This window comes from Mchenga conophoros, linkage group LG2 (assembly GCF_057382185.1).
Source record: "Mchenga conophoros isolate Kocher_MC1m ecotype Shallow Benthic linkage group LG2, M_conophoros_male_GT1.1, whole genome shotgun sequence".
NCBI classification, from domain to species: domain Eukaryota; kingdom Metazoa; phylum Chordata; class Actinopteri; order Cichliformes; family Cichlidae; genus Mchenga; species Mchenga conophoros.
Genome location: NC_140527.1, coordinates 3,405,780 through 3,424,540, shown reverse-complemented (window position 1 = coordinate 3,424,540; position 18,761 = coordinate 3,405,780). Strand labels below are relative to the sequence as shown.

Genomic DNA, 18,761 nt, shown 5'->3' with positions numbered 1-18,761 from the left:
TGTTTATTTGCTCTAAGGTCAGCTACTAAAATTGAGTCCATTAAAGGTTTTTGTCTAGATGTTTGTTGCTGCCTGTTTTTTAATGGAGCAGTTACCTCATGTCATCTTTCATGGCAATGGCAAAGAAACGTTGTAGAAGCCTACTTGACATCAGTGTGAAATCAATAAACCACCAGCCATTTCTCTCCATGTGGGCCATTTTTATTGCACTCGTTTTTAATGCATTTTCTAACAAATTTAACTCCACATTTTAAAAACACTTCCCAGTTTCTTCCTTGAGGTTACAGCCAGCATTCATCCATATTAGGAGACGATTTGGAGGAAATTAAATGATTGCAGAAAATGGCTGTCAGATATGGATGATTTATTGTCATGTACAGTTGCCTGCACAATGAAATTAGGTAGCAAAACCACAAAGTTGTGAAAGTAAAGAAAGCAATATACAAGAAAGAAGAAGAAAACCAATATAAGAATAAAGTTGAATATATCAAATATTCACATTCAAGCTCAACAGAATTGTCCAAACTGTTTTTGCTTTATGTACTATATTTCCCAGAGAAATATAAAGACAGGAACTGCTGCTCAAGACTTTTGCACGGTACTGTACATGCATTGCTAAATGTCTTGATGCATGCTCACACGTCCAGGTTAGGAAATCCCAAATAGTTGATTCCGTCAACTGCTGTGGAACTTTGAAAAAGAAAGTTTCCACACGGAGTCTTGACACTGTGCAAATACTGATTGTATCTTTTTTTACCCAGTTTTGCACTGGTGCCGCGTGTTATGAAATCCTGTCCTTAATTTCATGATTATCATCATAATGACACAAATTATTTCTCATTTTAAGATTTGTGGTTAGACATTTCATGAACAAAATAAAACAATCATAGCTAAAATCTTTTACTTGCCATTATTCTTGGTTTTCTTCTAGCTCTACCATGGGGTTGATGTGGGTTGTTTTTAGTGGACAATCTGCTGCTGGATGGTTTCCTATGTAATTTGCATCACAAATTACACATTAGTTCTGGTTTTTGAAGAAGCAAAATCATGCAACATGGGTTCAACCTGTGCTTCAAGTTACTAATTACTTAGTACATATTGTATTTAAAAATCTTATCTAATTACTGTGTCAGAAAAGTAACTTAATTACTCAATAAGTAATTTAACTAAATACTTTTTAAAATCCCTATAAACCTTGAGTGGGCAAACAATAGAAATTAAACTCTTTAAATAATGAATAAATTTTTTTAAAGACGGAGACTCTACAGTACGCAGCGGTAGCATCTCTTCCACAATATAGGCTGCAATCATTTTTTAAGCTCACCTTCAGACGCTTTCTGTGCTGCTGAAGTAAAATCAAGTTTTGCCTGAACAAGGATCACTCAGAAGTGTTCGTCTATGCTCTCGTGTCAGGCGCTTCAGTAGATTACTCGTACTATTAACAGCAGCCGATCGTTTTTTCTCCCCAGGACATAGCTTACATATTACTGTAACATTCTTGTCTGCTTGTTTCAGAAAAGTGAAGAGAATATGTCCATTTCAAAAAACAGCCACTCGCTTCAGCCGAGTCCGACATCTTCTGCTTTAGAATACGACTATGTAGCAAACTGGCGCGAAATGACGTGCAGCTGCACTACAGCGATGTTAAAGCAGCAGAGTTTACTTCTACGTTTAGAAGATAAACTATTGAAATTAAATAATGATATTCATCGAGTTTAATTATTTTACAATGTAACACAAGTACATTGTAAGTAGCTGTGATTAAAATACCTAAAATGAACAGTAATTAGCTACTCTACTTTTTCAGTGGAAAAGTGATTTAATTACAGTAACGCATTACACCCAACACTGGCCTTACTGCTAAAGAACAAAATGCCCCTAAACTCAACATTCCTCTAAAGTGCAGAGCTTGAGGTATTTGATGCATTTCTTGCAATACTAAACCAGACATAGACAATCAAAAGTGAAAAGTGAACAAAGAGAATAAAAAGATAATATGCTTTAGAAACAGATGAGGTTAGGGAGTGTACACAGGGAGTGTACTTTTGAGTGTCTTCTGTGTTAACCAATCAAATTCCTTTCATGATCTAACCCAACACGCTCAGTTCACCAACTTAACTTGCTGAAAACCCCCGAGAAGGAGCAGTGTCAAGATGGTGGTGTTATGGGTGATGTTGCTTCTTCTTCATCAAGGAGGTAAGTACAAATTTATTCTGTCCATAAATCTGAAACTGGATTATTTTTGTCAAATACATCTGTGAGCATTTATCGATAATATTTTTATAATAATATTTTGAAAACATTTTAACCTAATACGAAATGCTGTTGTGTTTTAACTCAGATTCTCTGGTTCCAGTGAAAATGGTTCAGCTTGGTGAACCAGCAACCTTAAAGTGTGATATACCCAAATACATCAGCAGTAAAGTATACTGGTACAGGCAGAGTGTTGGGGATACACTTAAATTAATTGTGACACTATATCGAGATACAGAACCTGTGTATGCTTCTCCGTTTTTGAAATCAAGATTTTCTGCAAAGAACGCAAACAATTTTAGCAAACTGACTATTCTGGAGACAATCAAAGAGGATGAGGGAATTTATCATTGTGGAACCACAGCATGGTATAATCTTGAATGGAGTGGGACATATTTGTTAGTTAAAGGTAATAAACAGACCAACTTTTACAGACTTTTTAATCTTTCAGAGTATTTTTTGAAGAATGTCATTGTAATACATTTTATATTATGCAGGAAACACTGAAAGGACATCAAACTATATTGTTGTACAGCAGCCGACAGAATCAAATCCACTGCGTCCAGGAGACACAGCAACTCTTCAGTGTTCAGTTCTCTCTGATTCTGACAACAAGACGTGTCCAGGAGTGAATAATGTTTTCTGGTTCAGAGCTGGATCTAATAAATCTCATCCAAACATAATTTACACTGATGGAAATAGAACTGATCAATGTGAGAAAAGATCTGACCATCAGAAAAGATGTTTTTATCAGCTTTCTAAGAACGTCAGCTCCTCTGATGCTGGGACTTACTACTGTGCTGTGGCCACATGTGGGGAGATATTATTGGGAAACGGAACTACACTGAATATGCAAGGTACCCCAATGATTCTGAAATTAATGCATATAATATTTCTCATCAGGATGTGATATCTCTTACTTTTTGCCAATCCTAACTTTATTTTCTCACTACTTTTATTATTGTTCCAGAAAGCAGTGTGTTGTCACAGACAGCCAGTGCAGTTGTTTTTCTGCTCAGTGCTGTCGTGTGTATAAGTCTCCTTGTTATTGCTGTCCTCATTTACATAACCAAGAAAAACAACAGTGATCATCACAAAGGTAATTGAAGTTACTCACCATTTGCTATAAACAAAAATAAATAATTATTAGACATTTAATTCTTAATTAAATGTTATATTTCTAGACTATCAACAAGCTCCGGTTAATGATCAGAAAACACAACAGGTACTTAATGTTAACATTATTCTGATAAATATGAACTTAAACAAATTAAAGGTTAAAAGTTTTGATATTTTCTAATATTTTCCAATTTTATAATATTTTTATTTAGGACATTTCCTGGATTAAGGACACACAGATGTTTTCTGCTGTTATCTTTGCTGTGATGAAAATTTATATTTGCACAACAAAGGTTGTGAATGCAGCAGAGGAGCAGCAGATCTACACAGCTGTCAAGGCTTTTGGGCTGGATTAGAGCTACTTACTGTTGCTTGGTATGAAACATCTACATTACAGGATTTTTTCATCTTATAGATAATACGCTTTTATGTGTTAAAGTTCTGTTGTAGTTCTGTACATATACATTTGCACACACATCTAATGTGTATGTCTGTTGCTTTTTTCTGTCTTATTTACATTATTGTTATTGTTATTATCCATCTATCCATCCATTCGCTTCCGCTTATCCTTTTCAGGGTCGCGGGGGGCGCTGGAGCCTATCCCAGCTGTCATAGGGCGAGAGGCGGGGTACACCCTGGACAGGTCGCCAGTCTGTCGCAGGGCTAACACACAGGGACAGACAACCATTCGCACTCACATTCACTCGCACATTCACACCTAGTGGCAATTTGGATTATCCAATTAACCTATCCCCACAAGCTGCATGTCTTTGGACGGTGGGAGGAAGCCGGAGTACCCGGAGAGAACCCACGCAAACACGGGGAGAACATGCAAACTCCACACAGAAAGACCCCGGCCTGATGGTGGAATTGAACTCAGGACCTTCTTGCTGTGCGGCAACAGTGCTAACCACCGTGCCACCATGTTATTATTATTATTATTATTATTATTATTATTATTATTATTATTATTATTATTATTATTATTATTATTATTATTATTATGTGCTGCCTTTAATGAAGCCCAAGTAAAAGAAAAACTCCTCCAAACAAATTAAGTAATCATGTTAAATATTCCTTTCTTTCCTCACATTTCCCATTACCAAGTGTTTTCCTTAACATTTCAGCAAAATAGTGCAAGGTTGTTTTAAAGTATTAATTTAAGTAATATACCATTTTCAGGTTGATATCTACTCACATTGAAAATGTTTACCCAGTAAACTCCCCACAGATTTGACTGAAGGATAATTTCATCTCAGACCAGCACATGTTTTAGACTGTCTCTGATAGTGTAGCAGATAGTCTGATAGTGTCTGCAGAAACGTTTTTGAAGTTTGTACACATAGCGTTCTGTGTTGTGTTAGAACCAAGAGCAGCCTAAAGAAAACATCTGTGAAAACCTTGTATTTACTCTGAATATTATGTAGAAAAGGTATTTAAATATATTTATCCTTTCAAGGTTAAAAAAACAACAACAACATTAAAATACCTGCATAGAGACTATAAAAATATAAAACTATGCCTAAAAATTACAGAATTTCATCATGAAGTCTGTGATGAATAAATTCTTTATGTACTGAAATCAGTGTTTATGTTCAAGCTGGAGAGATTATACCTCTCGACTGGTCTGGGAACACCTTGGTGCTCCCCTGGACAAGACAGAGGACGTGGCTGAGGAGAGGAAGGTTTGGGCGTCTCTGTTTAGGCCGCTGCCCCAGCGGCCCGGACCCGGATAAGTAGAAGAAGATGGATGGATAAAAATTGTTGGAAGCAAATTTGATTGTGTTACACTGCATATCCTTGCATGATGAGAGAATATCATGCGTTTTTATGCTAAAATGTGTTGACCAAATGTTAGATTTGTATTGTTGATTGTCATTTATGCTTAGAAATATTTACTTATATATGCTTAGAGTTTTGTAATTAGTTGTAGATTGGTAGAGGTTTTGATCCTTGATAGTCTGCAAACTTTGTGTGTATTAGACAGCACTTTGGGAGCATGAGAGGTCATACCGTGTCTTATTATTTTATGGTAGGATTAACGTAGTTGCGTCTGTTCTAGTCTAAGTGCTCTTTGTTTAGATGAACTGCAGGACTTCCTCACCGTGTTATCTAGGATGAACCATCTAGGGTGAGGGGGAGGCTACCCTCTTCCTGACCAAGGATGTTTGACCCTTTGATCAGCAGTCCCCACACACACACACACACACACACACACACACACACACACACACACACACACACACAGGCAAGGTACTCCTTGTTTGTATGTAGACGTCATATGTTAATGAACTTATGCATATTCATGTAACCTCAATAAAAGGACAGTGTATGGAAGAACGGACGAGACCAACTGGAGTCAAGCGGTTGTCTGGTTCTCTCCCGTGCACGAGTAACATGAAGAACTTTGTCTATTTGTGTCTTGCTTAGCAGTGTAATTATATTGTCTTAACGTTCCAGCGAATAGGTTTATGCTACAAACCTAACACCAAACTTGACCCTTCCCTCTTTAACGTTATACGACACCTGTAAAATCGACAGTTTTCCTTGTCTGTTGATTAAAAAGGTGAACAAACCACCGTTTGGCTTAACATATTGATCCTCCATCACATCAGTGTTCTGAATGCTTTTATTGTGAAAGATTGCTGATCATTAGTGGTGCTGGCAACGCCGCCTGTTGGCCGATTGTGCTTCCTGTGATGTTCAGTTAGTTGCCTGGAGTTTCAGCGAGACTACCTACTGATCATGTTTACTTCTCTGTTAATTAAAATTCTCTTCAAAGTTTCTCATTCTTTTATTTCCATGCTGAATGGAAGAGGACACATTTAATTACAGACTGAGCAGCTTTTTTCAACTTTGATTCAAAATAATGGTTTTCAGTGTCCAGCCAGTTTAGGTTTAGGTCAGACATAACTTTTTGCATCTATTTAAATTTGAATTTGCACCACTTTAGTAACAATTAAAAAAAATCTCTCTCACACTACAGTTTATGATGAAAGACTGCTGAGAACATTTTCTCTAATCAACCTCAACTACACTTTGTTCATTACACAACAGAGGGACATAATCTGAATAAAGATTAATGAGTTATGTTACAAAATACTTTGAGCTTGAAGTCACAGTTTTCAGTGTCACAAAGGTGGCTCTCCTATTACATGGTTATATGGCCATGGTGACTCATCAAAATCCATACATGATCAATAATTATATCATTTTTTAATATTATTTATTAATTTGTTTATTTTAATTTATATTCAGTAATCTTTGAGAGCCAGAAAGATTACATACTAAAAGAATATGAATTTTATAAGTTATTAAGCTGTACCTTACTAACACTATCGACCGAAGCCCAGCTGTACAGCAGCACAAACTGTATGTGTCACATTCAGTTGGTGATGCAGAAATGAAAAATCATTTTTATGTTTGATTCTAATATTACTAAATCTCTTTTATAAATAACAAGAATGAAATGATGTGACAGAGCTTGAAGCAGAAGCTCTGAGTTAGCAGAGAAAGTTGATAACCATAATCAACCACCCATTATCTGTGACAAGAACAGCAACAACAACCTCCATCTAAGCTGTGCAAGACAACATGAGCAGCTGAAATGCAGGTGCCTCTACGTGACACCACAGGAAATGAGGAGAAAACACAAGCAAAGAAAAGCACAGAGGAAAAAACAGACCAAAGCTGACAGAGGAAGCAGAAAGGCGCATATGAAATAACCAAAAAACTGTAGTCTGTAAAGTGAAGAAGTAGTATGTAAGTTTCCAACCACTGTGACACTTCGGGCTGTGAACACATTAAGCTGATCTAACTCATATAACCTTTGAAAGCCTGAACCTAACATGTGAAGACCTCTATTCACTGAAATCAATACAGCAGTAATCAGTACAGATAAACAAAGACTAAAATATGAATTTAAAAATATATTATTCCGACTTCAGTTTTTTTCACCAAACAGGATTTCTCCATATGTGAGCAAAGCACAGTAGTATGGTTTTAGCATTAGATGATTTGGAAAGACTGTAGTCACATGTCTCGTCCTCTTTATTTCTGATACTGTCATAGGGCCTGGAAGGGACTCTGGCCCATCTCTAAAAGAGACAGAAAACCATTCACACTCAGATTCACACCTATTCAATTTAGAAATATCAGTTAACTTCTCCCCACTAACTGCATGTCTTTGGACTGTGGGAGGAAGCTGGAGTACCCGGAGAGCAGGCACGCAAACATGGGGACAACATGCAAATTCAGCACAATTTGTTCCTGTGAGGCGACAGTGCTAATGACTACACTCTGCTCCCTGTATGTGCTGTGTGAGCTGTATTTATTTATTTCCATTCTCATTCCTTTTTATTCTTACTCTATTTCTATGCAAGTACAATACTGTTGTGATTATTCTTAGTTTATCTTATTTCTGTATATATGTATATTTGATTTTTTTCCTCTTTTTTTTTTACAGTTTTCACCTTTGAGGACGATATTTTGTCCCACTGTATACTTGATGGGTTGACAATAAAACACTTTACTTGTTATGTTAGGGTTAGGTCTCATTCCAAAATGAATTAAATTCATTTTTCACCTTAAAATTCTGAACACAACACCCCATAATGACAAAATGGAAAAAAAAAGTTTTCTTGAAATTTTTGCTAATTTATTAAAAATAAAATACAGAAATATAACATGTATGAGGAGTAGTAAGTAGAAAGTAAGTAGTAGTAGTAAAGACTGGTGTTCAAAATGGCAGAAGAAAATGAATTTGCTGCATAATCTATCATATACATTCATAACAATAAAGACAGAGATTGGTGCAAAAGTACAATAACAATAAACACAAAAATATAGGTGTGGTGAGAATAAGGCATGGCGGGACCACGGAGTGTCATTCATGTTTTGAGCCATCTTTATTTACATCTCACCACAACAACACACCAACCCCTGAGTCCCCGTGTTTTAACACGGCGGGCGTGATTGCGGATGCCGTGCAGGTGCGTCCGCACGGCACCGCAGACCACGCCCCACCACAATAGGTGATAGTACTATTCACTTTGAGATGTGCAAACACACTGTGTTGTTTTATGAGAACAGACAGGTAGACTTTTATAATTTGGATGTACTTTATTCGTCAAAGGAGATGTAACACAGAATATAGCATAGAATAACTAAATGCATTAACAATATGATACAATGTTTTTTATGACCAAATTCATTCAAATCAATGAAAATTTTAATTGAAAATTTTATATTTTTAGTGCTAAATAAAAAAACAACAGCTGATTCAAGGCGGTTTGCGAGAGTTGTCATTTTGTATGTTACAGCAGCGGCCCGGTACCGGTCCGTGAGTCGTTTGGTACCGGGCCGCGAGAGTTGAGGCTCAGGTGTGAAATGTCTGGTTTTCAGGGTTTTTATCGGTCTTCAGCGTTATTTTGTTATCGTTTTTATCGTTAACTCGGTTTCCCTGGGTCTTGTCACGTGTGTTATGAATAACTTTTCTTTTTTTCGGTACCAGTACTAGTTTTATTTTGTTGTATTTATCCGCGACACCTTAAAGGCCGGTCCGTGAAAATATTGTCGGGCATAAACCGGTCTTTGGCGCAAAAAAGGTTGGAGACCGCTGTGTTACAGTTAGTCAAATATCCTACTGTTAGTCTCACAGCTACAGTGAGTAAACAAAAACCAGTCCACCAGATGTATTATGCTATGACATGGGCCTTTTATATGTTTTCATTAATGAAGCATGCCAATATGAGTATAAAAAGGAATAATTTCATAATCAGTTTTATTAATTCATTGGATTAACCTTTGTTGTCTACAATGTTTTCTTTGATATTCTGGTTCCAAAAATCATGAATGTTCTAAATTTAAGAAAGCAAAGCAAGAAAAACCTTTAGTGTCTGGATAAAATAAGAACTGCGATCACAATCACACAGAGAGCCAGCAGCATGCCGAGCACAATGACAACCGGGTCCCACTTTTGTCCTAAAATCACAAAACAAAATACACTAAATTCTTTCATTCTCATTTATAATTTGTAAACAGAAAATATTATCAAATGTCATGAAAGAAACGCTGAATAGTTTTTACCATAAGTGGATTTCACTTACTAATAACATTTTAAGTCAGTCTCTGTGAGCCATGACATGCTGATAAATGTGGAAAGCATTAAGAAATTAATTCTGGGCTTTTTATTAGGTTTAGAAGTTTAAGAGTTGTATGCCATTTAAGTCCGCAAGTCCACAGGTAACAGTAGCAAATCAAATATTACATTTACATTAATGCATAATATAAGAATTACAGATATTTTTTAAAGTCTTATCAAATGATTCCCTGAAACATAAAAACAGTTTCAGTGAAGTGAATTAACATGTAGGAAAAAAATCAGCAAAAGATTTTAGACAATTATAAGTGTGACCATTTAAGATCTCTATATAATTAAACAAAGTAATTTTAAAAAATATACATACCTATCTCAACCACAGTTCCTCTACCAAACAGGATCTGTCCACATGTCACCACGGCACAGTAGTACGTCCCAGCATCAGATGAGTTTGTTACAGTTTTGGACAGACTGTAGTCACATCTCCCGTCCTCTTTATTTCTGAGACTGCCGTGGTAAATGCTGCCTGGATGGGATTCTGATGCACCTTTAAACCAGTGCACTTTGTCTTCATCTGGACACTGATCTGTGTCATCTTTGTTCTCAGAGAGGAGCGAACACTGCAGACTCATTGTATCACCCAGATGGACTGACTCCACGTCTGAAGTTTGTTTCACGGTGAAAGATTTCTGCAGCGTTTTTGTATCTGTGTGAATCATAAAAAGTCATGAAATAGCATTAACTGTAATTATTTGGGCTTAGAAGCAGATATGACAAAAACAGTCAAATTAAAATACGTTACCATCCACGACCAAAAGCGTGCTATTAAAAAATTCCATTATGTATGCCGTTCCTCCTTGGCATAAGTAAGTTGCTTCATCTTCTTTGGTTGCATTTGTTATGGTAAGAGAATAGATATCACCCACTTTTGTGGCATTGAATCTTGAGTTGTTAAATGGTCCCTTTAGTGATATTTTGTCAAAACTTCCTGAGGCAATTGTTTCAATCATGTTTCCAAAATTCAGCTTATACCAGTAAGACAACCCAACATCATCGTAAGGGATTTTACATGTCAGAGTCACATTATCTCCAAGTTTAGTCACAGTTATAGAGCTCTGGAAAGGACCCTCATCCCCTTCGGTCAAAGCTAAAAAAAAAAAACAAAAAAAATACGGTATCAGTTAGATTCGAACATGACAGGACAAAGCACCTTAAATTTAACAAATATTACTCAACCCTATATCGCAGTGTCACATGTTTCAGTGCAGAAGTAAACTTACACAATGTACTTAGAAGAATCAAAGAAAGCAGCCTTCTGATCATTGTGGTACCTCAGCCTTCTCTCGCACAACTGATGTCTTCCAACTCAAAGGAAGACTTGGTCACAAGATAATCAGGGGGTACGAAGTGGAAATTACAGTCATTGGCTGAAACACAGAAAATCCACTTCCTGTAAAATTTTACAAACCATTTTAGTCAAACTTAGCTGTACAGTTTGTTTTCACTGATTATTCCCCAGCATAATCTGTATTTTAAAACCTAAATTGTACATAGATATAGGTTAAAAATATATATACATTGAGATTAATGTTTTATCATTGAAGCAAAGCAATAGCTACTAATTCCTACAGTTATAGATTTGGCATTGAGGATTGTAATTACTCCTAAAATTGTAACACAATGCATGATTTCATGATAGTCTATTCTCCACTAAATCTCTTGATTTCTTCCTCTCGTAAAAATTGCAAAAGTGATCTGAATACTTTGATTTTGGTAGTGATAAAGAAAAACCTTGTATTCTTAGTCTGTTTTTAAAGACATCTTCTCATCTAGACCACCATCAAATTCAGAATTTGAAAATGACAGTTTTATCAATTCTTTGATCAGAGGTTTTAAAGGCTGAAATCAATCCGAGACCCTCAAAACATCAATGACAAACAACTGACAATGTTTTGTTTTTTTTCATCTAACATTGCATTGCAGACAGGTACGTGCATTAGAAGAAGCCTTAGCTTATTGAGCAATTCTCAATAAGAGCCCGCCACACAAGTGGTGTCCTCTTTTAAACTCATCAACCACAACATTAACGCCACTGACACTGAAACCAGGCCACATACATACCAGCCAACTACAAACTGCTATAGCCCAAGCAAACCCCTCATGGCAAAGGCAGTCAACAATTGCAGCATCCTCACCTAGAAGATGCACTAGCCCCAGTTTATTTAGCACTACCACAAAAACTGCTCAACAACATTTTGCCCAGCATTCAAACTCAAGCATTCACAGAACGCACTGGAAAAAGCCTGATCCACAAATAACCCATTCTGGATCCGAGACAAGTTGCTGCCCCAAGTGGAGAAGTTTAAAATATTGAGTTCATGAGTAAAGGGATAATGGAGCAGGAGATTGAGATATAAACCAGGGCCACATATTCAGCAATGCAGAAACTATATTAGTCTGTTGTGGTGAGGACAAAGCTCAGTGTGAAAGCGAAGCTGTAAATTTACTGGTCAGTCTATGTTGCTGCCCTCGTATGTTCACAAGCTCCAAATGACTGAGATTGTAGATAGGGTCAGGACCAAACCATTTAGGAGGGGCTTCGAGTAGAGCTGCCAATGTTCTACATCAAAAAGAGCCTGTTGAGGTAGTTCAGGCATCTGACTTCACTCCCTCTTTAACACCTCCTGGGTGAGATGTTTCAGGGATTTCCTACTGGGAGGACACCGTGGGCAAGATTTGGGACTCTGAAACTCTGGAGAGATTTTTCTCTTTCAATTGGTTTAGGAATGCATCTGTGTCCTCCTGATGAGCTGGAGGACTTGGCTGAGGAGAGGGAGGACTGCTTGTCTCTATTTAGACTGCTTCTATGCAATCCAAACCTGGATAAGTGGCATAAAAAACTTAGTTACAGTTATTTACAAGCCAAACCAGTAATTACCTTTTAGAAATAGGGAGTAGCACATGGTAGGGAGGAAAATCACTTGCACCTGGGTGTCACTGGCTTATTGTTGCATATGTTTGTTTGGGTTTTTTATTGCTCAATCAAGAATCTACAAAAATTCAAAGAAGTCTCAAATTCCGACAGCGGCACATACATGAACTGTTTATGTGTGGAAACATAGTGCTTAACGTAGTGCTTAACAGGTCAGGAGCAAGGTTATGAAGGACCATGAAGGTGAGCAGAAGACGTTTTGTATATTATCTGGAATTTCACAGGGAACCAGTGAAGTTCCTGAAGAACAGAGGTGATTTGGTAATAATGTAAGCAACAGAGTTTTGAACAAGTTTAAGCTTATGGAGGGATTTTGGGGGGAAACCATGCAAGAGAGAATTACAACAGTCAATGCAGTAGGTAACGGGACTATGAACAAGAATGGACGTAGACTGAGGGGAAAGAGAAGGACGTAATCGGGAGGGGGGCGCAGAATAGCACGGGAAGGAGTGCAATCACACAAAAACCACACAGTCGCTAAAAGGTCCGCAAAATCCTCTTAGCCTTTACGTTGCTACCAGCCTGTTGCTCGAGCCGCCGTACCGCGACGCTCGCACCGGGGGGGCTGGCGCGTCAGACACGGCCGTTTTGATCCCATGGCTATCCAGCCGTAACGCTCCTCACCTGCGGCACCCAGAACCTGAAAGACAAGACAGGAAGAAGAAAAAACCAGCATTCCCCCGCAGGGTGGGTGGATGTCAGAAATGTTAGCCCATTAATTCCCTGCAGTTCTTTTTCAATTGAACACTAATTTGTTCAGCACTTTCTTGTCTTTTATACAAAGTACCAGCACAATTAGACCTACTACACAAAAACTGCTGCTACAATTAAAATGGATAGCTATAAGTGCTGATAGATGATAGATAAAGGTGACAGCTCTTATTTGCTACTTGTTTAAAAGAATCATAAATTAGTTGAAATGATTTTCAGTTGAATTGAGAAGAAGAGCAGGAACATCTGGCCCAGCAAGGTGACAAATGCTCTGTTGCCACCTGCTGGTAAGTTTTTCATTCTTTTAATGTTATTCCACAGTGATTCTTGAAGAAAACAATTACAAAATATATTGCCTAAATGAAAAATTATACTTTCATGTAAATCTCTCTGCTTTGTAAAAATATTAGATTATGAAAATAAAAAAATATGCATTTGTTAATCTGTCAGTTAAACCAGTAAATTATTAATAAAGACCACCGCTGCTTCTGTTTCTTGTTTCTTGTTTTATTTCTATGCAGAATCTAAATGCATTTTTACACTTCATTAAAAAAAGTAATTGTAAAGATGGCCTAACACTCTGCAATTACATTGTGTTTGTCATTGTACAATTGTCCTGTATTCGTAAATGCCACCATACCATACCTAATCGTAAGATTCGTAAAGCCCACTTGTTTGGGCAGAAGGAACCAAACATATGTGATATACCACCAGGCCCCAGTCACTCTTCTCCATGTATCCTAAGACTGCTTTGGTCACTAATTTTTAATCCTATTATTACTGACATGTGTGGACAATACATGACTTCAGACTTTAAATCTTAAATCAGTTCCCTGAGGTAACCATCTTATCACTACGATACCATCTCATCCTCGTCAAATTAAATTTAACTGCCTTTATTATTATTATTTACATTCTCTAGTGATAAAAATATGTCACATTAAAAGTGAATTTAACAAATGGTAATGCCAGAAAGTGGATTCTGTCCATCTGGATGTAGTGTTTTTCATTCATCCAAATCAATGTTTTCAGTCTCACAGTCTGATACGTGTATACCATAGTTTTAAAAGATGTGGGACACTGTGTAAAATGTATATAAAAACAGTATGGGACATGTTTACCACTGAGTAGCATCCTCTCTTCTTTTAACAACAGTTCATAATTGTTTGGGATTTGAAGAGACCAGTTGCTGGACTTGGTGAAAGTTGCCCCATTATTGTCCAATAGCTGTTCAACAGTCCTGGGTCTTCTTTGTCATATGTTTCAGAGCCAGTTTTTAGTCAGCCTCCTGTCAGAGAGCACAGGGTTTTCCAAAATGTATGTGCAAAACCTGCTATCCTCTCAGCTTGCAAAGCACCAGCCTTTGGTAATGAAATATGGAAATTCCCATTAGAAATACAAAAAATATACATTCCAGTAGCTCGGCATCAATCTGGCTTTCAAAGACAATAGCCAACTGTCATTTCCATAAGGAGAGGTCATTGGAAAGAATGAACAGAGTGTTGATAGATGCTTGGCTCTTAGACTCCGATGGCCCATTTCAGCAGAACGGAACCCCCTGTGTCTTTGCCCTCTGTGTGGCTGTGATTATCTTTTTTGGGAGTTCTTGAGACTTGCTTCTCTCATGTTTCATTCTGTTCCTTGTCATGTTATTCATATTTTCTCAGTCATGTTTCTGTGTGTCTGTCTGCGGCTCTGTGTGTGCGTTCCCATTACTCCCTGTTTTACTTTTTCTTTTTTTACATTACGTCATATCTCTCTCTGGGATGAGTGCCGGTTTGCCTCCTGAGATGAGTAGGCACCCTGAGAGCAGGCGGCGCAGGTTCAAATCACGCCTATGGCCATTGCCGCATGTCTTCCCCGCTCTCTCTCCCTCTGCTTTCTTGACTCTCTTCAGTGTACCCTTTCAAATAAAGCCGTCTTCAGCGGACAGTTCAGCTTCTTCACCTCTTTTCAGCAGATAGTTCCTTCTTCAGTTTTTTTCAGCAACACTTCCACTACATTTCTGCTACATGGCATCCACACACCATTTTCGTAGGAAATAAAACTTTTTCTAGTACACATCTATAGTTTGTTTTCATTGCATGTGTGGATTGGATGGGTTGTTAATGAGATCTGGTGGGAATTCTATATCAGTAGTACCTTTAGAAATGTGATTACTTAGAAAATTAAAACTTATACACTCCCAGTCAAAAGTTTGGACACACCGGTACCACTTTACAATAAGGCTCCCCTTATAGATGCTAATAAATAGTTTATAGCTATATTATTAATTAATCTGTAAATGCTTTATAAACCATTATTAATGGTTTATTATGCATTAGTTAAGGGTGAGAAAGAGGAAAAAAACTGACCGGTTTCTTGCCAAATAGTGAGCCAAATGTGTTCACCTATATATTTCATCTAGAGTTGCTATATTAAACATTTCAGACTAAGTTACTATGCTGTAAGCACAATCAGCATTTGTAAACATATTTTTTATCATATAAAATTGTACTTCAGAAATGCATTATAAATATCCACAACTATCAATCGGAGCTTTGTTGTAAAGTGTAAAGCATAAAACCATTTATTAATGAATAATAAATATTTATAAATGCCAAATGGGAGCCTTATTGTAAAGTGTAAAGCATAACACCATTTATTTATGACTAATAAACATTTATAAATGACAAAAGTGAGCCTTAAATGTATAATGTCACCATTTATAACACTTAGACCTAAATTACAATCAGTGCTTGAAATAACATTTAACTACTGTCAAAAATGGCAATGTATTGTAAGAGTAACACATGTAACATTAAATGTGTTTTTTAAAACACCAAACAGTCACCCACTCCAAAAAAAGTTCATGCCAGACTGGTTCAAACTGGAAATATTTTTTGTATGTCCTTAAATAAGCGTCCCAGTGGTCCATCAGGGTGTCGCGCTCCAGTTTCTCCTTAAGAAAAGTCAGTTTCTCTCGCTCCTTGTTAAGAAGGGCAGTTGCAGTAGGGGCAGGATTAGAAGAAGAATCTAAAGAACAAACAATTATTAAATTACAATACTAAAATAATTTATAATCTAAACTTGGGAAACTCAAATAAAATATTGATTAAAAACGGTTACAACTTGAATTTATAAAAAGCCACTTTGTAAAAATTATGTTATATGCACATGTGGTGGTTCAGACATTTCTAAAACAAGGCAAATAATTCTTCTGTGTACTGCCTTACCAGGGTGTTTAATATAAATGTAATGATGCACATAAACAAAACTAAAAATATACAACTAAGTGATATCAATCGTTTGGAATAACCAATAGTAATAGAGCTATTCACATGTTATGTGACGTTAGTTAGCCACTGTAGCTAGCAGCCAAATGGCTCGGTAGCTAGCTAGCTAGCTAGCATTATACTCACCTTGTGCTAACTGTGTAAGTCGCAGACGCACACAAATTTTTATCTTCTGCTCCATCCATGGCGCAGCAACTTGAACGAGCGCCTTCAGTGTGTCTGTTCGTGCCCCTTTGGCTTGACCTTCCAGAGCGCTCCACTGCCTGTCGCGCTCTGAGAGGAGGGGCTTTCCTTAATAAAGTTAACTGTGATTGGATGGTTGTATAAGCTCCTCTGCGTTTAAATTAAATTTGTTTTCCCTCCCTTTGGCAGCAGAACATATTTTTTTAGCATGAATCCAGCGGGTTAGATCTACATAACAAAGTCGGAGACACATTATAACAGGTGAGACAATCCTCTTTTTTGCGTGGGACTATTTTTGATTATAGGGCTTGTTTTATATAGCATGTGAAGTTCTTTAACTCGATTTGCACTAGACTCCCATAGAGTATTTTACGGTGTTTCGAGGTGATAATAAAATAAATTACTCATTTTTTTCCACCAGAATGTCTCTGGGAATGAGATTGCGCGCCAGAATAGAAGGAAAACAAACTAAATATAAGGCACTAAGGCTCATTAAATGGCTGCAGAAGAAACACCTGCTAAAAAAGAAGCTTAGATGTCCAGTTTGTCACCATAAGATGAAAATGATTTCCGTGGTGAAGAAAGACCAATATATGTGGTATGTATAATGCATGATAATGTAGTGCATGTAGTAAATATAACAAAATATTTCGGTTATCAATGCAAGAGGGAGCATTAACCTCTTTTCATTATTATTTTCTTCATACTTAATTTTGTGATTATCTTTTCAATTAATGCTCTTGTTTAAGGGTCCATTTCTTTACTTAACTCATTGATATGTTCTCAGGTGCTGCAAAAGAGCAAGTCATAGGAAAGTTTCCAGAACAATTAGAACTGGCTCCCTCTTTGAGAAATCAAAAACATCTCTTTTCAGTTGGATGAAGTTCATTTACAGGTATATGTAGATGTAGACATTAATAGCAATGCACCTTTCATAATTGAACACCAATACGAGACTTGTGAAATAAAATTAGGGCCTCAGTAAGTAATAATTGCCTCAATTTCTATCACAGATTTTCACAAGGGCTCAGGCTCAGACAAATAGATATAATCGATGATGAAGTGGCTGGCAGCTCCAGAACACTAAGTAGCATGGCAAGACACATTCGACATGTTTGTATACGTGCAATTAAAAGACACAGAATAAACTATGGACACCGTCTTGGTGGTGACAGAGAATTTGTGGTTATAGATGAAAGCTGTCTCCGTCATCAGCGAAAGGTTGGTAAACTCTCAGACAGGTTTGTTAGAATCAATGCAGATCTGAATGTGTCCTCTAAACATGGAAACCTTTACCATAAGTAAAAAAAAATTAGTAGAAGCAACCATCTTTTTGAATGTTTCTTTGTAGATATTTAATTTTATTCTTTTTAATTTTAATTCTGTTTAATTTTATTCTTTTTGTTTTCAGTATGCATGTGGACGCTTTGGAAATACATGGAAAAGGAAGAAATGGGTATTTGGAATGATGGGAATTAAAGACAAAAGGCGAAGGCTCGTGTTAAAACTTGTTGAAAAACGATCAAGGCGCCACCTTGTTCCTCTGATCAGACAGCATGCTAAGTTGGGTAGTGCCATTATCAGTGATGAGTGGAGAGCCTACAAGAATGTTTTGACAAACATAGGGTACAGACATTACACTGTAAATCACAGCAGGTGGTTTGTAGATCCTCAATCTGGCAGTCATACACAGCATATCGAAAGGGCTTGGATGACCATCAAAGGACATGTCCGTAGAACATGTCCATCAGGAACACCTGATGGTTCTTGAGTGGTCATCTTGGCTTGGTTCGCGACACCCTGATGGACCACTGGGACGCTTATTTAAGGACATACAAAAAATATTTCCAGTTTGAACCAGTCTGGCATGAACTTTTTTTGGAGTGGGTGACTGTTTGGTGTTTTAAAAAACACATTTAATGTTACATGTGTTACTCTTACAATACATTGCCATTTTTGACAGTAGTTAAATGTTATTTCAAACACTGATTGTAATTTAGGTCTAAGTGTTATAAATGGTGACATTATACATTTAAGGCTCACTTTTGTCATTTATAAATGTTTATTAGTCATAAATAAATGGTGTTATGCTTTACACTTTACAACAAAGCTCCGATTGATAGTTGTG

At 37.0% G+C, this 18,761-nt stretch overlaps 2 protein-coding genes and 1 pseudogene across 2 annotated transcripts; 2 read left to right on the top strand and 1 right to left on the bottom strand.

The window, feature by feature from the left end:
* The first annotated feature begins 2,153 nt into the window (after positions 1–2,153).
* LOC146581497 (signal-regulatory protein beta-2-like) lies at positions 2,154–3,728 on the top strand. Its single transcript, XM_085283363.1, has 6 exons — positions 2,154–2,196; positions 2,342–2,662; positions 2,751–3,110; positions 3,224–3,352; positions 3,438–3,478; positions 3,585–3,728. Exons 1-6 carry the CDS (start codon positions 2,154–2,156, stop codon positions 3,726–3,728), a joined length of 1,038 nt encoding a protein of 345 aa, XP_085139489.1.
* A 5,534-nt stretch (positions 3,729–9,262) lies between these two features.
* On the bottom strand, positions 9,263–13,910 carry LOC146581496 (uncharacterized). Its single transcript, XM_085248972.1, has 6 exons — positions 13,884–13,910; positions 12,983–13,104; positions 12,186–12,351; positions 10,275–10,644; positions 9,840–10,178; positions 9,263–9,354 (listed from the first exon to the last, which is right to left on the bottom strand). The coding sequence occupies exons 1-6, from the start codon at positions 13,908–13,910 to the stop codon at positions 9,263–9,265; spliced, it is 1,116 nt and encodes a 371-aa protein (XP_085105098.1).
* Positions 13,911–17,055: 3,145 nt separating this feature from the next.
* Positions 17,056–18,607, top strand: LOC146581495 (uncharacterized; annotated as a pseudogene).
* The last annotated feature ends 154 nt before the right edge of the window (positions 18,608–18,761 follow it).

Bases quoted from the DNA above. Each gene is read 5' to 3' on its own strand.
- LOC146581497 (XM_085283363.1), top strand. From the start codon at position 2,154: ATGGTGGTGTTATGGGTGATGTTGCTTCTTCTTCATCAAGGAG. The intron at 2,197-2,341 runs GTAAGTACAAAT...GTTTTAACTCAG, and splicing joins GCTTCTTCTTCATCAAGGAG to ATTCTCTGGTTCCAGTGAAA. The intron at 2,663-2,750 runs GTAATAAACAGA...TATATTATGCAG, and splicing joins GACATATTTGTTAGTTAAAG to GAAACACTGAAAGGACATCA.
- LOC146581496 (XM_085248972.1), bottom strand. From the start codon at position 13,910: ATGGAGAAGAGTGACTGGGGCCTGGTG. The intron at 13,105-13,883 runs GTATATCACATA...CTTGTCTTTCAG, and splicing joins AGAGTGACTGGGGCCTGGTG to GTTCTGGGTGCCGCAGGTGA. The intron at 10,179-10,274 runs GTAACGTATTTT...TGATTCACACAG, and splicing joins CACGCTTTTGGTCGTGGATG to ATACAAAAACGCTGCAGAAA.